The sequence below is a fragment of the Prionailurus bengalensis genome, chromosome D2, assembly GCF_016509475.1.
Source record: "Prionailurus bengalensis isolate Pbe53 chromosome D2, Fcat_Pben_1.1_paternal_pri, whole genome shotgun sequence".
In the NCBI taxonomy this organism is placed as follows: domain Eukaryota; kingdom Metazoa; phylum Chordata; class Mammalia; order Carnivora; family Felidae; genus Prionailurus; species Prionailurus bengalensis.
Genome location: NC_057351.1, coordinates 58973608 through 58992746, shown reverse-complemented (window position 1 = coordinate 58992746; position 19139 = coordinate 58973608). Strand labels below are relative to the sequence as shown.

Here is a 19139-nt window from a genome sequence, read left to right as displayed (position 1 = left end):
CCCTCATATTTTGTAACCAAACAGTAGATAAGAGGGAGATAAGGGGGAGACCTAGAACTCCACGGAGAATTTATGCCAGGTCGGTTACTTTCCCCCTTCTGAGTAAGAGGTCCCTTCGCTCCTCCCAGAAGCCCCGGGTTACCTGTAGCAAAGAAGGGCGTGGGCACCCACGGCCAACGCACAGCCAGCGTGAGTGTGTGCGACTCATACATGAAGTAGAGGAGGGTAAGCAGGTAGAGATGAAGCTGGAGGGAAGGGAAGGCCAGAGCCAGTGATGGGAGGGGAGCAAACAGGTAGTGGACAGACAACTGAAATGCACGGAGAAAGGGGAGGGGTGAGTACTGGGTGGGATTGGGTGACTTCCCCAGAGTGATCAGCTTTCCTGCCGGAGAGCACGTACTGTGTCTTTTTGCTGGCCGAGGCTGGGACTCCAGGCTCCCCGGCCGCCAGTGGGGAAGGGGGTCTGGCAGAGGGTCTGTCTGTGTGGGACCTGTGTCCTCCTTCAGCCCTACGTGAGCTCTCAGGGAGGGGCTGGGGCCTCCTGCCTGGTGCTGGGTTCCAGCTGGGGCCAGAACCAGTTAGAAACCTCTCTGGAGCCGGGAGGGAAGGGGGCTTTGTTAGCTCAAAGGACACAAGCAAGGCGAAAAATTACATACCAGGCCGCCCTAAGTATGCTTGTTTAGAGAAACTGCTTGCATTTATGAAGTCTTTGGTGCGGAAAGCAGGGTTGCAAATGACTGCATCAGAGCGACAGTAAAGGCCATTAATTTCCTGTTATGTTTTCCTGTGTTGGGGGCTTTATTAATTTAATTTTACACTGTCGAACAACAGCGAGAGCTGACACTGCCACACCGCCTCGGCTGGGGTTTTCTTTTTGTGTGCGTAGCAAGGCTTTGCCTGACATGCAAATCAACGCTATTACCGGAACCAATAAAGATGTGTGGCGGGAAGAGGGGAGGGATAAGGGAAGGAGGGAGGGGAAAGGGGAGAGAAGGGGAGAGAAAGGGCGAGAGCCATCCTTGGCCACTTTCTGCCTCCCTCCATGCCTGGCATCTCCTGGCTTCCAGAGCGTCCTCCGCAATCAGCAATTTCTGCCCACCCTACACTTTCCCTCTGACTCTTCTCTGGATGCCCTGCCTTCGGACGACTCTACCTCTGCTGTCCTCCTCTGTCCCAGCTCCTGGCAGAACTTGAACAGGGACACAGAGTTCCCAGGAAGAGGCGGGAGCCAGACTTCTTCTCCCCACTTCCCATCCCCAGATGAGGCACAGGGGCAAGGGAGCGCCATGCCCCCACCCGGGCCGAGTGACAGCCTTACCGGACACTCCCCTTTCCTCTAAAGTCAAGGCCCACTTACATATTGTTCGCATATGCACACACGAACCTGCGTGCCTGTGCACACGAAGAAAGGTCTAGAAGGGCAGCTATCCCACCTTGCTTGTAAGTCCCTCCGAGAACGCGGGTATCCTAACCTTGTCAACCATTTGTTTCCTCTGAATTCCCAGAAAAAATACGGTTGCTAATCATTTCTGCTTAAGAGACTCCAGCAGCTGTCTTCAGTAGCTGCAAGGTACCCAGTTGGCCTAGACCAAGGTACCGGAGAAAATGAATCCCAGCCTCAGAAAAAAAAGGCAGCTCCCTGGGAGACCACGTTCTGGTCCTTTCTACTACTTAGGCCTCACGCCTACCACCCCAAAACCATCCTCACTGCGCTGTCCCTCACCCGGGGCAGCTTCCACCAGCCGGCTGCCCCAGGGTCCACACTGCCCACATTACCCTCGGCCCAGCTTGCCACACCACCAGTCCACCCAGGTGTCCACGTTGCCCGTGTGTCTGGGTTGGCCACGCCACCAAAGGAGATGAGGTGGGGGGCTGGGGAAGTGAGAGGGAAAGAAAGTGAAGGTCCTGGAGTCACTCCCACCAAACACACCAACCCCCACCCCCACCCCGCCGTCCCAGACTTTGCAGTGGCCTAGGGAGACCTGGCGGAAGAGGTGGGGGGGACGGGGAGGAGAGAGAGAAAGAGTGCATGTGTCCACGCATCTCTCCCTCTGTCACTGGCTTGCTTGAGCTCCTGCCCGCACTTTCTGCTTCAGGAGCTGTTTGCCAGGCTCTGAGAGGCTGTTGGATAGAATCCAGCTCTCCCTAGGAGGAAAGCATAAACTTCATAAACTGCATTTACTTTAATGCAGGTTCCTGTGGCTGCTTTCCTCCGGCTTTTCTTCCCTCCTCTGTCCGCTCTGTCTCCATCACATTTTATCCCTGCCCCTGAGTGCACTCAGACCGCGCACGCGCGCGCACACACACACACACACACACACACGCCATGTTTCTAGAAAAGATGAAGCCTCAGGCAGGAGGAGAATGGGCAAGGCGTAAAAGCCCAATTTACGGGCGCCTGGGTGGCTCAGTCAGTTAAGCATTCGGCCCTTGATTTCCGCTCAGGTCATGGTCTTGCGTTCCTGGGATGGAGCCCTGAGTTGGGCTCTGCGCTAACAGCTGGGAGCCTGCTTGGGATTCTCTCTCTCCCTCTCTCTCTGCCGCTCCCCTGCTTGTGTTCTCTGTGTCTCTCTCTCACTCTCTCTCAAAAATAAATACACCTTTTTTAAAAAGCCCTATTTAAAGGAGAATTCCTTGACCTGGCCCTGCAGCCCCCCCACCCCCCCCACCCCGTGAGATGCCCATGTACTGTCTCCAGTGGAGCCGAGCACAGAGGGTGCTTTGAGGCAGGCAGGCGGGCGGGTACTTCAGGGAGGCAGAGATGCTGACATTTGGTGGGGACAGCCAAATTAGGAGCCACCTGGAGGCTGGGCCACAGGGCTCCAAGTACGGGAGGGAGAGAAGGCGAGGCCTTCGTGCAGGTTGAGGTTTGTGAGGCCTCCCTTGTCTGGTGTTGTCAAGGTCAGCAGGTTCGGGTTCACCGAAGGGTCAGGATGGTTTGAATTACTGGCGCTGCTGCAACTCGGCTCTGAGGCTCGTGATCTGTCTCCCAGCCCCAGAGCCAGGTCCGGCCCTCCCCCAAGCCTCCTTGCCTTTTCACCCCCCCACACAGGGCAGAATGGGGAGGGTCTGGGAGAGTCCTGTGGCCACCATGGCCCGGGCGATGGCAGGCAGGGAAGGGGTCCCGCCCTGAGCTCAGGGCTCCTCCGCGGGCAGCCAGCCAAGGTCCGGAGGCTGCTCGGATCCACCCCTCCGGCAGCAGCATTCGGGGTCTCCCCAGCCTACCTGCCTTCCGGACCCTTTCTCTGAAGTGTCCCCCATGCCCCTGCGCTTCCCAGCTGCCCCCTCCCCGGCCTGCAGAGGAGGAGGCGCCTGGGAAGGTGAGCCCGAGAGCAGCAGGGCCCGGCTCCTCCCTCCTGCATCCCTAGCCTGCACTTGGGGGAGAAGGGCAGAGCTGAGGCAGCGGATTTCTCGCTTGGTGCCCTTGCCGGTGGAGGAAGGAGAACGATGCCTACCGGCAGGGCTGGAAGGTAGTCACCGAATGAAGACTCGGAGGCGGAGGCGAAGACCTAGTCTGACAAGACGGGCGCGCGTGCGCGGTGCGCAGGAGTGCACAGACGCAGGGGTGGGGGCAGGAGGCGGCCCTTGTCGGAAAAGTTGCGATGCTGTGATTCCCCCAGCACAAGTTCCAGTGGCGGAGGGACACATACAGGCCCCTCGACTGCAAATCTGTACCTTCTCTCCTGGGGGGGTGGGGGTGGGGGTGGGGGGAGAGTCCACCTACCTATTCCGACCTTTTGGCACCTTATGAAAAAAATTCTCTTTCGTGCTAAACCTCAACATACTTCCTCAAACAACCAAACGGAACTCTATCCACAGCAGCATGAACTGGCCGGGAGACTGCGCTGGTTAATGATTTGGCTGCCAGTCTCTGGCGTAAACGCAGAGACTTATGTAGCAATTCAGGCACCTATGTTCACTGCACATGCCTATGTCCACTGCCATGGCTAAGTCCTAGGGCTTCCCCACAGACACACGTAAGTCCACGTAAGCACAGATGACAAGGAAAAAGGTCTTGAGAAAATATCAGCATGACCTACCCCTACCTCTGTATAACGACATGGTCGGTGTTCAACAGGCTCATGGCCAACATTACCCAGAAAGTTTGGCTAAAATATGTGATCCAACTAAGATAGGAAAACTCCCCCCTCAGGTATGAACGGTCTAATTTCCCAGGTTACTAGGAAGATATAATCATAACAATGAATGTGTGTTCATGAGTGGATTTTTTTTGTTGTTTTTTTGGTGGCTTAGTGAATGCTGACCTTTGAAGCTTAGCTCTTTCTTGGACTGGCGTGGACAGTAGCCAGGTTTTGAATCTTTGTTGGAAAATGAACATAGGTTGAGTTGTGTTGATGCAGTTAAACTCGGACGCTTGTCTAGACAAATGACTACCTTCATGTGCATTTGGTTTCTGGACTCTCATAGGACCTGCCTCATGAGGCGCAGAATCCGTGACCCGGGCTAAGTACTATCGTGCGTGTGGAATCATATAATCCCAGCAATAATCCACAGAGTACGTCCTCGTCTCCTCTGAGAACCTCAAACTCTGCTCAGCTTCCCTCTGCCAATATAATGTCTTCTTACAGTCCCTGGCCAGGGCCTGGAGGAGAGTAAAAGCCAAAAGAGGTTCTGCGATTCCGTTGCCCGCGATGTAAACTCACACCAGAGTTCTGAGAGCACACTGCCACCCAGGCCACCCTGCTGGGTGAGTGTTCTCTGAGAAGGGAAGCGGACGGCTCGGTACAGGTGTAAGGGTTAGGTGGCAAACAGACATAACTGTGCCCCAGTCCTGGGTTTAGGTTAAGGAATCTGCAAGAAGGTACAGCCTCGAGGAGTCTTCTAGACCCTCCTCGGCACCCCTACCAGCTCCTTCGGGGCCGACTCCTGGCCCGCTGACATGGTGTATACTCAACAAAACTTCCCTAAGCTCTTCCCGTGTAAGGAGTGCGTGGGTCCCTCTCTGCTTCTGCCAGTCCTCTGCATCTGGACCAAAGGGCCACAGAAAACGGCCCTGCGGGCCTGGGCGAGTCAGGCTCTGGCCCCTGCCTCTGCCTCTAAGCGTCCGCCCACGCCAGCCTACCAAGGAATGCTCACCTGCAGGCTTCCCCCGTCACCTCCTCCGGGACTGTGGGCGCACCCCAAGTCCCAGGGCCTGGCAGCCGGGCAGTGCAGCCTCTCCTCTTCCCCGGGGTCCTCCTCGGCTGCCTTTTCTGACACCGGCACTCCTCCCGCTGCCCCTCCAGAAAGAGTGGGGAAGAGAGACCGGTGGCCAGGGCATGCCTGGTTTACATTAATGAGATACACCGAGTGTGATCCAGCCATGGAGGCAGCCCACAAAAGGAGGCGATCGCGGGCGGCCAGGAGCAGGGCTGCTCAGGTAATTGGTTTATCTATCTGGAAGCAGGGGGAGCAATCTCGGCACAGACAGACTAGCAGTAAAGTCTCTTCCTTAAGGCTATTTCCTTTGTCTTTTCAATTGCTTGCACATCCATGTGAGAGAGGGAGAGAGTGTTAAAGAGAGAGGGAGAGGGAGAAATGTTAATTTGTGAATTAATGGCTTTTCTCAGCGGAATTGTAAATTCAAATGTCACCTCACACGGTGACACCACGGCTGGTCTGCTGAAGAAGCAATGATAAGATCCCCCACCTCCCTCGGTGCCCCTCCCTCCCCAAAGATAGCTGTGGAGTGGAACATGCTACTTTTAATTTGCAATAACAACACAACAGAGGTATGCAGTAATGACTGCCTTCTTCCACCCTCCTCCTGGCTTCCTTCCCCCCAGTCCAGTTGGCTCCCCATTTCCTCCCTCCCCACCCCTCTGGTCTTCTGCAACACCACCTCACCTCACCCGGGCTGCCCCCCGCCCCACCCCAGCCCGGGCTTGATCACATGGGGGGGGGTGTGCCTTTGGAATTGAAGGTGCTGCAACCCTCTCTTCTCCTTCAATAATCAGGGAATTAATGACCCTGAAGTTAAAGTGGGGCTGATACCGAGGCCCTGCCCAGCGTTGGGAAAAAGCCTTCATTGTTTTCAAGCAGGAGGCGGGCAGCAGTGAGGGAGATTCATGGATGGAGATTGAATATGCAATTTTCTTTCACCTTGCCAAGAGCTGCCCCTGGGCTGTGCCTGGCCTAAATTTTTCCTTTTACCATCTCTGCCTTATCCGGCCCTCCCACCTCCCTTCCATTCTTTCCAGAAAATTACCTTCAAAATTGATTTCCACTTTTACAAACAAATATAATGGGAACACAGGAAAAAACTTGGGCCGTGATGAATTAGGGCTGTCAGGTGCTTCCAGGTCTCCTTTGCTTTTGTTTTACTACCCGATCCGCTCTTTGTTTTTCCAAGGGCTGGGAAAAGTACCCCCCATCCACTGAGCGCCTGACCCTCCAGGCCACCGGGGCCTCCGCCCCCGAACCCAGCGCTGGCCCATGGCGGAAGTGATCCAGGCCCCGAGACTCTGTTAGCCTCTTGGTTTCCCAGTGGAAGCCTGACCCACCTCCTCCGTCTCTGCTCCTTGGCTCTCAGGAGCCCACTCTCTGAATAGTCTCTAACCGCCACCCCCCCACGGCTCTTTCCCCTGACCCCCACACCAGGTTCCCTCTGGCCCCCATACCTCTTAAAGTCCAGACCAGATGCAAACCTCCACCTCCTCTAATGTGGGCAGGATCAGTGTATACCTCGACTAGAGCAAATAAGAGACAGACAGACACTGAGAGATCCCGAAAGACAGGCAGGTAGAAGACCGAGACCCTGAGACTGGGAGACCAGGCTCCTCTTCAAGGGAGGGGCTGTGAGGTTTCTGAGAGACGACTCCCACACAGCCTGAGGGTGTCAGGGTTCCCAGCCTCAGTCTCCCCAGCCTTCGGCCCCGAGCAAACCTGGAGGCAGGCTCAGGACAGCCCATCCATTTGCCAACAGAACGCAAGGTGATGCCTACGGGGCCCTTTGGGCAAAACTCTATATGCACACCTGTGTCTTAGTACTGTGGACCCTTAACGCACTCAGGCCTAGCTTCGCACTCTCCCCGCTCACTAGTACTGGTGGAAACGCACCCGCTCGCATCTGGTCATCTCTCCAATCATCTCTCCATCTCTCCATCATCACCCGGAAGATGGCACGCCTGCCCAGTGCATGGTGTTCCACACCCCTTTTCACCCAAAGATCTCAGCATGGTAGAAGACACACCCACATTTGCATAAACCACGTAAGAAATTGCATGGGGTCCATGAAACAACAAACACATGTTTCCCTAGATAAAGAAAGTTACGTGTGGAAGCAGAAATGCACAGCAATGGATGGAGGGAGGGGTGCCTCCACGTTAGAAAAGAAGTGGGTCCTAGAGTTATTGAGACACATCTAAAATGCCTGCGGACGCTACGAGATGCCACGCGGCCCCCCTGGATAACCACAGAGCAAATGACTGAGCAGAGCTACACAAAGGTCCTCCCAAGTCACACAGGCGAGGCTGACATCTCTCCCCCACTGCCCTGGTCCCATCCAGGTTGGCTCATCCCAGCATTAGCTTTCCCCGCACCAAGATGAGGGAGCCTGTGCCCGAATGTTTCCTTCTGTCATGACTTTATTTCCCCTCAAAACATAAACCTGCCATTTAGGTCTTCCCCCAGAGACCCCCAATGACCCATCTTCCAAGATGGAGTTCACTCAACACTACCTCCGTGATTTTGTGTAGCCCGCTCTACAGTCCCGTGACATAAGTGCTGTTACCATCTCCACTCTACGGAGGAGACCGAGCTGATGAAGGGTAAGTGACTTGCGCAAGGCCCTAGGATTCAACCCTGGGTGTGCCTCATTCCAGAGCCCACACCGAGCCACGCTGCCCATCCACGCCACTCCGGGGACTTCCTGCTGGCCTCCCCCTGGCATCCTCTTTCTCGCTGGGGGTCTTACAGCCTCCTCTTGCCCGAGGCCGGGGCTCCTGGACAGGGAAGGCGCTGCTCATGTTCGCAGCCTAATCCCCTCATTTGCCCCAAGTCTAACCTGAGCGACGCACTCGGGGACTTCGAGAAGGGAAACTAACTAAGGAAATCAGCCTCTTTTTTCCAGTTATAGCTTCATCCAAGGCAGAAGGGAGCTATTAAAGGCAGTGACAGGACTGAGCCGTTAGTGGCCGTGCAAACCCGTCCTGTCTGCAAACGCACAACTGCACCGGTTTGGCTCCACTCAACTGCACAATTCATTGTGCACCTAATTAATGGAATGCAAAATCACGGCCCCCTGCGATCCCACACATCAAAGGATGATACCAACACACCTCCCCGCACACAGATCAACAGACTCATACCATATGACTTCATTTGGATTTTTGGACAAGTTATGTAACTGCTCCGTGCTTCAACAACACGGACGGACAGCCATGTTTTGGGCTACGGCCGAGAGCAACTGGGTAAAGGCAAAGGTCTTTGGTTTCCCAGCCTGAAAACATCGAGAGGCTGTATCTTCCAGCCACATAAACCGGGGAATGCAACAGTCATGGAAACAGGGTCCCTCCCAAGGACCCTAATATACTCCCCCCGAATTGTAGCCAAAAAGAGGCGGAGATTTTAGCAGGGTACTAAATGGGGATCTACCTTCTCAGACTGATGGACAGCCTGTCTTCTGGATACTTCATGACACAGCTTCCTCATCTACCCGGGCCCATCTACCTGTCCCACTCTGGGGGCTCCTGGACTCAGGTAGGTGGGGAGTGTCAAAGCTTCCTGACTAGCACATTTCTCAAAGGAAAGCCCCGGAATTTTCCCGTACTTCCAATGGCCAGGGTGTGAGAAGGCGTCTCAAGCAGGCTGACAGCCACTGTGGGTTTCCTTTCTCCCCAGAGTCACAGCTGATCGGCCCTTTACTAATATCCCCACAGATATGATTGCTGCAGATACTAATAACGCTGTCCATATTCCGAGTGCCAATGCCAATAACGCTCTGGGTATTATCACTGTGAACACCAATAACTACTGCTGAGATTGTCTCCAATAATGCCAGCACACGCCGCAGTGATTGTCCTCGCTAATGCCCACCACCGTGACATTGTTAGAGCTGAAGAATAGGCCGGACCGTACCCAGAGGCGGGAGCGGGAGTGGTTTCCTTGAGGACAGACAGGCTCACGGCTTACCCTCGGGATATGGCACTTCTAGAAAGATGCCACAGTGTGTGGGGCCCAAGGAGAGCCAGCCTGGCAGGGAGAGTGGGGTCCTCCGGGAGGAAGATATGCCCCTCCACTCCCCCAAGGTCTAGTCCCTTGACATGGATCCCCGTTCTCGTCCCAACACCCCTCAGTGCCCCAGGTCGGTTTTCTCTTAGCCCTCGGTGCTGGCCCAGTAGCTGAAGGACATACCTGGGTGTCTGCAGCCCACGCCTGAGGCTGCCTCCTGCTACCGGCCTGCCAGCTGCTGTGCTACCTTGGCCTGACTGCAGACTTGGGCTACATCATCTTGACACATAATTATCTCTCCTATTCTTAATCATCTGAGCTGCTCCCTAATGCAAACTGGGCCTGGCTGCTTGGAGGCACCCAGGGTGGGGGAGGGGGCAGGGCTGCGAAAGGTCTGCCTTTGCTCTCTCCTTTCCTTCTTCTCCCTTCCACCTGGATCTGACAGGTCAAGTGTGCACCGTGGCCTGGGGGGGGATGGGTGGGGCAAGGTCAGGGAGACCTAGCCTCCCTCAAAGGTGCTGGCCTCCACCAGGGAAAGGGCAGCTCCATCTGGTTTGGGGTTAGTCAAGAGAAGCAGGAGTCAAGGCCAGAGAACCGTCCCCCCCCCCAAAAAAAAAAAAAAAGAAATAGGGCCTCTGATACTCCTTGTACCCTGGCTAGGCCCAGGAGAGAAGTGTTTAAGCAGGAAGAGGAACCTAAGAGTCCCCATATTATCCTTCACCTAGGAGATACTGACTGCTTCCTGAGATGTCTCCCCACTGCCATCATGGTCACTCTGCTGGAGGATGGTCTTCCCAAACCCGGCCCTGCTCTTCTCTCTTCCTGCTCAGACACTTTCAGTGGCTACTCATGCTTGCAGAAAAAAGTCTAGACTCCTTATAGTTGGTCCGGTCTTGGCCTAGTCCCCTGTGGCCCTAACCCATCTACTGAGCTTCCCTCCCAGCCCTTCCCTAGTGCCCTCGCAACTCTGCCAGAGCACATCTGCACCTTCCCGCCACAGCACCCTCTGGTCCTAAGGCTCCCCCACCAGACAGAATTTCACCCTGCATCGTCCCTGCACATGCCCCTCACCCCTCGTTCAGGTTCCTCCTCAAAATGCGGCCCTTTCCGCCAGGTTACTCCCTCCTGACTCTGAGTTCCCATGGCCTGCGGCCCAGGCCTCCCATCACGACACAGATATCTGATGGAGCTTTCTGCTTTCTGGGGTCACGTGTTTTACACGCCCCGCTAGACTGGAAGCTCCTTAAGGACAAGAATCATATCTTGTTCTGCTTTGGGATCCTGTAGCACCAAGCCTTTCTTGCAGCTGATGCACAGGAAAAGGTTCACTGAATTGAATTGACTTGAAACAATGAATGTAATCAATTGCAGGGAGGAGAGCAGTCTGTTCTGGGCCAGTGGGGCCTGACCCTGGGTGGCCACAGCCTCATGCCAGTGCCTCCCTACTCTTGGCCTCCTCTCATGGCCCACGGGAGCCCGGGAAGCAGAGGGCATGCTTGGCCCCAACTGGGAACCAACAGGGGAGAGCACACAGGGGGTCCTGTGGCCTCCCCCGCCCTGCCTGCTGGACATCTCACACTCTAAAAAATGCAGGGGCCAGTGGTTAAAGGAGAAACCCTTGGGGCCTGAGGCAGAATCTTCCCAACCACTCGGGGTGCCAGGGCACCTGGCTAAGGCTGGAGTATGGTCAGCCCCCAGGGAGAATTAGGACTTAGGGCCTTTCGCGAGGCCTCCCCCTGCCCATCGAGGGTGGCCGCCAAAACAACCACAATGAAATTTAGTGAGTGGCAAAGGCCGTGGCAGCCAAATGGGTTTGGATATTTTGGAAGAAGGAGAAATAGAGCCAGACAAGCTGTTTCCCTGTGAAACGAGGCCATTAGGGCTTCTGGAAGGAGGCCAGCACCAGGTCATCACTGTCTTGCCAGACCTAGGCCTGTCCTGTCCCTTCCGCTGGAGGCCAGGGCTTTCACACTCTCTTTCCCCTCAGCCTGGGCCCAGGGAAGCTCAGTTTTGTTCCTTTCCTCTGTTCCTTACCCTCGGAAGCCGCCCCAATCAAGGGCTTGTCTATGCTTGGGATGGCCACGTGATTTATTGCCCAAACAGGACATTTTTGAGAGAAAAAGGAGATGCTGACTGGCCAAGATGCAGAGACAAAGGGCATAAATTGGGACTGTCCAGGCTAAAGGGGTATGCAGTCCCCCTGTATGCTCATCTCTAGAGGATTCTATTTCATGGGAGATTCTCTAGACCTCCCTAGACCAGAAGGTTACTGCTTCCCCAGCAGGGACCATGAGACTGGGGCAGGAAGCAGGCTTGAGACACTGGTGTCTCCGTTTGTCTGGGCTGGTCAGCCCTGCGCCCTGGGCTCATGCATGAGAAGAGCACCAGATGGTCACCAAGGGACCCCTCACATCCCAACATTTGTAAAACACCTTCTCCCAGGCCATGGCCACCACTCCCTCTTCCTGTATCCTTTCTCCTCTCTTCCTCCTCTTCATTCCTCCCTCGCCTGAACTCCCTGCCTAACAGCTGGCTGCACTTGAGACATTATAGGGAATGGAAGGGAAGGGACAGAGAGGAGCCTGAGTGGTGTCTCCTCCCATAGGGAAGAAGAGTACAGAGGGCCCGTGTCCAGCTCAATGGGGGGCAGAATCCATGTGTCACAGAGAAAGGACACTGGGGTCAGCTGCACGTGACATCACGCCCCCATCTTTTGAGGGGTTGGATCAGGTAAGAATAAGGCAGATCGGCCTCTCATCCTTGGGTCAAAGACCAGCTGTCCCCCAACTTCCTGAACCCTCCCAAGGTACCTGGTTTGCGCTTCTCCCCTGGCACCCCACTGGGATATTAGGGGCAGTCCCGGTGGAAGGTGAGGCCACCAAGACTGCTGAGCAGATGGTGAAGCTGATGGCCCCACCAGCAGCCTGCCTCCCTCTCCAGGAGCCAGCAGGGCAGTGGGGGGACCTGGGCTTTGCTACTAAAACTGATCTCCCAGCAGAGCAGCTGCGAGGCCGGGCCGAAACCGGAGCCCTGAGTCCAAGGACAAAGCATGCACAGGGAAGCCAAGCCTCTTCCCTCCTCCCTACCTTCATCACGTTTCCTCTTCTCACCATTGGAGCGAGGGATCCCCAGGATCCCGTTGATAGAGTAGGATCCCACTGGATCATTGGAGGCGCTGGAAACAGGAGGGGAGGCCGTACTGGGAACTGGACGAGAGTAAGGAGGAAATGCCATCAGGATAACAGTTGTGATCACAGACCAAAGCCCCGAGGCTGGGGGCAGAGAGAAGCAGAGGATTAAGAGGGATGGCGAGCCCACGTTCTCCTCCGCCCTCTAAACAAACCCCAGCTCGCTGCCTCTGGTCTCCTGGGCTGGCCTTTACTGATCTCCTTTCAGACGCCGTGGCTTTCTAAGATCTGTCTCTCTCTAGGAGACACAAGAATGGCCACGATATTCCCCAGGAGGGCACAGCTCCTCTCTCCCAGTTGCTTCTGGTCTTGAAATCACTTGAGAAGTTCCCAATTTCTCCCTCAGGGCACAGACCAGTGAAACCATTCACTCTGCTCAGGTACAGCCCGGCCCGATCCTCCCTCCCGGCGCACGTTGTGACACGGCCTCATGAACAGCGGCTCCTGCCAACTTCAGGAGGCCTGGGACCAGCCATTCTACTTTCTGCTGGTCAAGAGATAAGGGGACAGCTTCCAAGAGGGGCAGCAACAAAAGTATAATCACATTTCAGCCCCTTAAACTCCAGGCTTCATCTATGGCTGCAGCACCACCAAGCACCCTTGGGTCAAAGGGAAGACAATATGGGAGGGGGTTTTATCTGGTGCTCTGGTAGGCCTGGGCTGTGTCTCTGAGAGGCCACGGCCAAGGATCAGTGAACAAGGAGGTTGGAGCAGCAGAGAGTTACAGAGGGGAGGAAGGAGAGACAGATCAAGAAGAGACAGGCTAAGAGGAGAGAAGCTGTGAAGAGCGAAGCAGAGAGATGCGAACAGACCCAGAGCCACACATAAAGAGAGGAGAAAAGAGAAAGGGAGAGGCAGAGAGAGGAAAGGAGAGAGAGAAGGGAGAGGAGGGGAGAAGAGAGAAAGAATTTTAAAAATTTTTAAAAGGCAGTAAGAGGGTAGATAGGAAAGAAAAAGGGGCAAGTGGAGACAGAATCAGATAAAAACAAAAGATGAGGAAGGGGAAGGCAAGGAGAGAAGAAAAGCTTGATTTAGAAGGAGACAGAGACAGAAAGACAGACAAGGCAGCTACAAAGTGTTGTGCGCAAGAAGCAAAAACAGTCCTGGTGAGCTAGTCTCCTGGGGGAGATCCCCACCTCTAGGAGCTCAGGGAGAGCGTGGGCTGGGGAAGGGGTCCTGGGGCCTCAGCAGGCATGCCATTTTGAAGGGAATGGGGGTGGCGTCCTGGCTCTCCTGGGTGGGCCCCCGCTTCCTCCCTTCCCTGAGCCCTCTTACCAATGGTGTGGCCAGGGGCAGTCACTCCTGTCCCAGCCCCATCCGGCGTTGGGTGGAAAGGCTGCTGAACTTTGGTCCTGATGATCCTGCAACAGCATCACGACAGCATCACACATCACGTGCCTTCTCCTGCCTGCACCAGCTCCAGCCCAGCCCAGAGGGGCTCGCCCAAGCTCCCCAGCTCCTTCCTCATGTATCTGTTCCCTGCACCCCTGCCCTCACTGACTGCTGCGAGGCACGCACTTTCCCTCCCACTGGCTCTGCAGACCCGACCTAGTGCAGCTGGACAGAGGGAGTCTGTATTCTCTCCTGCGGTGTGCATCATCTGAATTGCAGCTTGATTTTTGGTAGCAAGGATTGGGGCAGCAGAGTGAGCGGAGCACAGCATCCTTCCCCTTTCTGGGGGTGGGGGCTGCCCTGATGGCTTGCTGTCCCCCCTTCCCTCCTCAACCACACGCAAACCTCCTCCTGGGAACAAGACTCCTGTGTCTAGAGATCGTTTTGGAGTTGGTTTTCCTATTGGGACTGTATCAGTCTTCTAGAGTTGGGGGGGAAAGTGAGATTTTCCTATTTCTTGGGCTAAAAAGAAATAGCCCGGAAAGGGCTGGGTCACAGATGACCCTTCTTGTCCCAGGGAATCCAGCATAGCACATGGTCCCTTTGCCAGATGTCAGGCCCTGAACAACTTCTTCCTGAGCCCACTTACTGTGCTATCTCTGCCCAGCTTGCTGCCCCAATGGCCTGCTTTTCTGGGGTCTTACTTGGACCACAGCTTCTTTTCCAGCCTAGTTGAAAAGCCTCGCACCCACCCTGTGCACTTTAGGGGTAGAGGGCTGGATCAAATGTCCCAGGACTGGGGATAGGCCTGCTTGTCAGTGGTCTGAGAAGCCCGGGGCTCAGACGTGCAAGAGACCAATGCTGGGGCCAAGACCAAGGAATGCTCCCCTCCATCCGCTAGTCAAAATAGGTACCCTTGAGGCAATTTCTCCAATGGCATTGCTCCTCCCTGCAGAGTGGCGTGTGAGTCAAGTTCACCCACACTGACCAGGTGAGTCACAAACCATGAGCAGACTCCACTGTAACCAGGTTTAACCGAGCACCCACAGGCAACAGAGGTGAGGCACCTGCCTCACAGTGCTGGAGATGAAGTTGGGGAGGGAGGACACACACCCAAAGAACGCAAAGGAGCCCCGAGGGGCCAGGCCATAAGCGCTAGAGGGAGGCAAGGGAGGAATCCAGCCACCTTGCAGGTGGGGACTGGGAAAGAAGTCACTGAGGAGGCAGAGCTTCATGTAGACCTTCAAAGCAGGACAGGGCTGAACAGATGAAGGGGCCCAAGGCACGGAGGAGAGTGATAAGGGCACCAGGATGCATGGCCGGGACCCTGAGTCCTGCTTCTGACTCTGCCATTAATCGGCCACCATAGCTTTGGGCTCATCATTCTTCTTCTCTGGGACTCAGAGGTACATCACTCTATGTTTCTGGACCTTTACTTTTCAGTTGTAAAGTAAAAAAAAGGTTGGACTACAGGATCTCTAAGGTCTCCTCTGCAGTGAAAAAAATAACATGGTTCTAAGGTGAACAGAGAAGCCGTGGCAGAGGGGATGGGTAGGGACCATTAAAAGTAGGTACTGGAGGAAGACAGAAGCAAAGCATGGGAGCCGAATGAGCTTTAGGGGTAAAGCCCAGACCAGCCAGCCAGGAGCAGCGGAGGTACAGGAAGAAGCAAGAGGAAATCAGGCTGAAAACTTGGAAGTGACGACGATGATCGTGATTTTTCCATTTGCTGGTCATCTATCATGCGCCAACACTATATGCAATTTATATTACTTACATATGCTACTGTTCATTCCCCCAACAACCTCCGAAGTAGATACTATTATCCTCGTTTTTCAGATGGAAAACCAAAGCTCACAGAGGTTAAGTAGCTTAGTCAAAATCACACTGTCAGGGCAGAGTCAGAACTCAGTCTCTAGGACGTGGGCTTTTTCTGGTATTTTGTCATACTTCTCCCAACATTCAGCAACCAGGTTTAGAGAATCTCAAGCCATGAGTGATTTCTAAACCAGAGGGGACACTTGCAAACAGATCCTGGTAAAGCAATATACAGGCGCAAGGTCACAGGAAAGGAAAGAAAGAGTCTGTAAGACGTCATGAAGGCAGAATGGCCGACTGGGCACCTAACAGAAGTCCAGCATGGCTCTAAGAACCTAATTCTGTGTACCTGGAAGGCTGGTGGTTTGCACCACTGTCAGGAGGAGAGACGCAGGGAGGTGGCGGGTTTTGTCTCAGACACGCAGTGTTTGAGGTGGGAGGGGGGTGTCCAGCTGGCACAGCACATGTGGATTTAAGAAACCATCAAGGAAAAAGAGCGTTGATAGGGACAAGAGGCCGAAGGAGTGGATGTTGGAGGGCACTGGCTTTCACAGGCTGGGGGAAAGAACCTGACCTTGCAGAGGGGTCAGAATTGGCTACACTGGAAATGGCAGAGCAAGGATTGGGCAGTTTCACCTAAGTCGACGGAGAAAAACGTTTCCGGAAGGAGAAGATAATTTGCGGCATCGGTGACAATGCAAAGGTTGGAGGGAACTGGGAATAAGAAGAGGCACAGGTTTGGGGATTTGGGGGACAGAGGTCTCAACAAACAACTGGAGCAGGAGCCAGACAGAAAGGTTAGGGATTGAATAGGAGGAGAGGGAGGCAGTGAAAGTAGATTCCTGTCTTCGGGAGTTCGTAGAAAGGAAGAGAGAAAAATGTGGAAGCCGGTGGATGGGACTGACAGCTGAGTGGAGGGAAGGCTGGTTGGGGGAGGAAAGACTTGGGTACGCTTGCAGGCTGAGGAGGGAGAACCAGAGAAAAGCTGAAGTTGCCTGACAGAATGTGGATGATGGAGAAAGCGAGACAGAACAAGGAGAGGCGCCAGGGGGAGTTGGTGAGAGATGGTGCATTTTGAGGTGGCCAAAAGCTTCGAGAAGGAGCTTTTACAGTTTTTATCTCTCAGCGAAGCAGAAGGGAAGGTCATCTCCCAAGAGTTGGGGGAATGTTTGGAGCGTGATCACAATGGGAAAAGATGGGACAGTGGCTAAGGGCGATGTAGGCGGGTGTACCGGAAAAGTCTAGAAGGAGGCTGTGTATACCGCTCAGAGCAGCCGCTCCCAATTCACTGCAGCAAAAGCTTCTGGGATCTCACTGGTCCTGCTGTGGGTGGCTCTGGCTTGCGGGCTGATGAGCCCTGGACTAAGGGAGCCCCAGGGCTGGGGCTGGTTGAGACAGGTAACGAGATGGCCTTGTGGGGTCTCTATCTTTGTTACCCAGAGCCTCTGACCCCTGAGGCACCAGTGCAGATTTAGCTGAGGCAGCAAGTGATAGAAAATCACTACTCCCTGACGGGAGCTTGGTGGTGCATGGGACAGGAGCTGGGCGGGATGCCTGCCGTGAGTTACTAATGCTCCTGGCGTCCATCCGTGCCCCCCAGGCAGTGGGCACTTGCTAGTCCCCAGAGCTGCTCTCGGGAAATTTAAGAACTGAGATCGCGGGTCCCTGGTAGTCATCCATTGCCCCCCTGCATCCTGTACACAACCCAACAACTCGTGGGAATATCACCACAGCTTAAAAGGATAAAGTAAAGCACTGCTTTGGGTGATTGTCTGGCACTATTCCCCCCTGTTGATCTTCCTTCTCTTTCGATCTTTTTCATTCTTGGCACGGCGAGACAGCCAGACACATCCTGGCCTCTGTGGCCCCGAGCAGGCTTGGCCTTCAAGTCAAGTCTGCAGGTATGGGTCTTCGGAGGGTGCAGTGGGGGTGCTGGAGGCCATAGCTCTACTCAGGGGAGCCGAGAAGCGCTGTTTCCTGTTGCCATGGGAACACGTCAGGACGCCTGCTCATCACTTCCCTTTCTAGCATGTTCTCCTTCACAGGGATGCCCTTCCTCCTCCACCTTTCTGGCTTTGCCTGAGCCCAGCACGGGGACTTTAGGCACTTAGCAAGGGTGCGACTAGGGCAAAGGGAAGAAGGGGATGGGCTCTGGGCTCTGGGTCAGGCTCGGCTCTGTTACTTAACTGCCTGTGAAACCCTTGGCAGTCTCTTACTCCCTCATCTGTAAAATAAGATAATAATACTACCCACCTCCTAGGATTGTGGTGAGGATTAAACAGGATAACGCATGTAAGATGATTTGTATGATGCTGGGCTCAATACACGCTAATGTCGCTAATAACAATAATCACGACTAGTTGTAGCATTACTCCTATGAGTGACCGCCAGGACTGGCTGCTTTCTCTTTAGGGACTGAGCCAGGTACGGGCAGGAGGCCTCTCAGCCCAGCACGGTCCAGCCTGGCCAGTGTAGCTGCTATGGCGGCCCTGGAAAGGGCACTGAGAAGACAGGAAACACCAGTGGCAGGTGTCACAGCCTGACCCAAAAAGAGGTGAATCAGAGACACTCTCAGGAAGATACATTAGGGTCCTCTGCCTGGGGGCCCCAGGAAGGGTCCACAGACAGTATGAGCAGTAGCTTCTTCGGGACCCGGTAGATACCAGGGAGCTGTGGTGGCGCTTCGGGGTATAGACGACGGGGGGTGGGGGGGGCGAAGCCACTCTTTCTTTGGTTAAATTCCCAGGAAGCCTCCACCTCCCGCCGAGCTGGAGATCAAGACAGTTTCATCAGCTCTGTGAGTCAGAAGGAGAGCATGTAATGAGACTCCCATTAACAGTTTGTTAAACTCATGAAGAAACCGAGGAGCTCTCAACATTCCAAGAAAGCGCCGGGGACACTCTTGCCCCTCCGCTGGCTTTCTTCCCTCTCTCACTTCTTCCTCCACCTCGCATTCCTGCCTCTGTGTTTCGTTCTGTGTCTTTCTCTGCCCCTCTGTCGCTCTCCCTTCTCTTTGTCCGTCTGTCTGTCTCTGGGCACCCTGTAGTCCCACTGTGGCTGTGTGAGTTTATTGATTCCCGGGAGCTGGGGGAAAGCGGGAGGCAGGGCTGGGGTGCAGGCTCAGGGATGGAAATAGAAGGCTATAAATTATTTGTGACAGGAAAGCAATAGTGGCAGAGTGCTGAGCACAAGTCCTGTGTCACTATTAGATTCCTTTTAGCCTGATGACACTGTAAAAAAGGTTAAGTGTCTGCTGAAATCGTACACCTGGGGGGCCGGGGCAGCCTGGGAGCAGAACAAGCCACTGAGAGCAGGTATATCAATTCTCCAGGCCAATAATATTCCACTCATTGATCGCCACGCAAAGTTCAAAAATCTCATTACAGCCAGGCAGACCGGGAACTTTTTACAAATCAATAGAATGATATAATGTATGTATACTTAGTACAAATGTATCTATTCATCTATCCATCCATCCACGGTCCGCCTCAGGGTTTCCAAGTTAACCTACCCATCATATTATGTTATGTTATGTATGATATTATATTGCATTGTATTATATGATAATAAATGGTGTGCAAAAACTCCCCCTGAGGTGGAGACAAGAAGAGGTCCTATTAGCATTGGGGT

At 54.4% G+C, this 19139-nt stretch overlaps 1 protein-coding gene across 4 annotated transcripts in view; it reads right to left on the bottom strand.

Annotated features, from left to right (window-relative positions):
• PAX2 (paired box 2) overlaps positions 1–19139 on the bottom strand; it is a 77357-nt gene that overhangs the window by 34752 nt on the left and 23466 nt on the right. For 3 of the 4 annotated variants that reach the window (XM_043597275.1, XM_043597272.1, XM_043597273.1), the window contains exons 3-4: positions 13635–13720; positions 12258–12377 (exon numbers count right to left, since the gene is read on the bottom strand). In XM_043597275.1, the coding sequence (XP_043453210.1) occupies positions 12258–12377; positions 13635–13720 (206 nt within the window). Of the gene's footprint in view, positions 1–6620; positions 6690–12257; positions 12378–13634; positions 13721–19139 lie in introns of all 4 variants that reach the window. The other variant, XM_043597274.1, reaches the window with a different exon arrangement.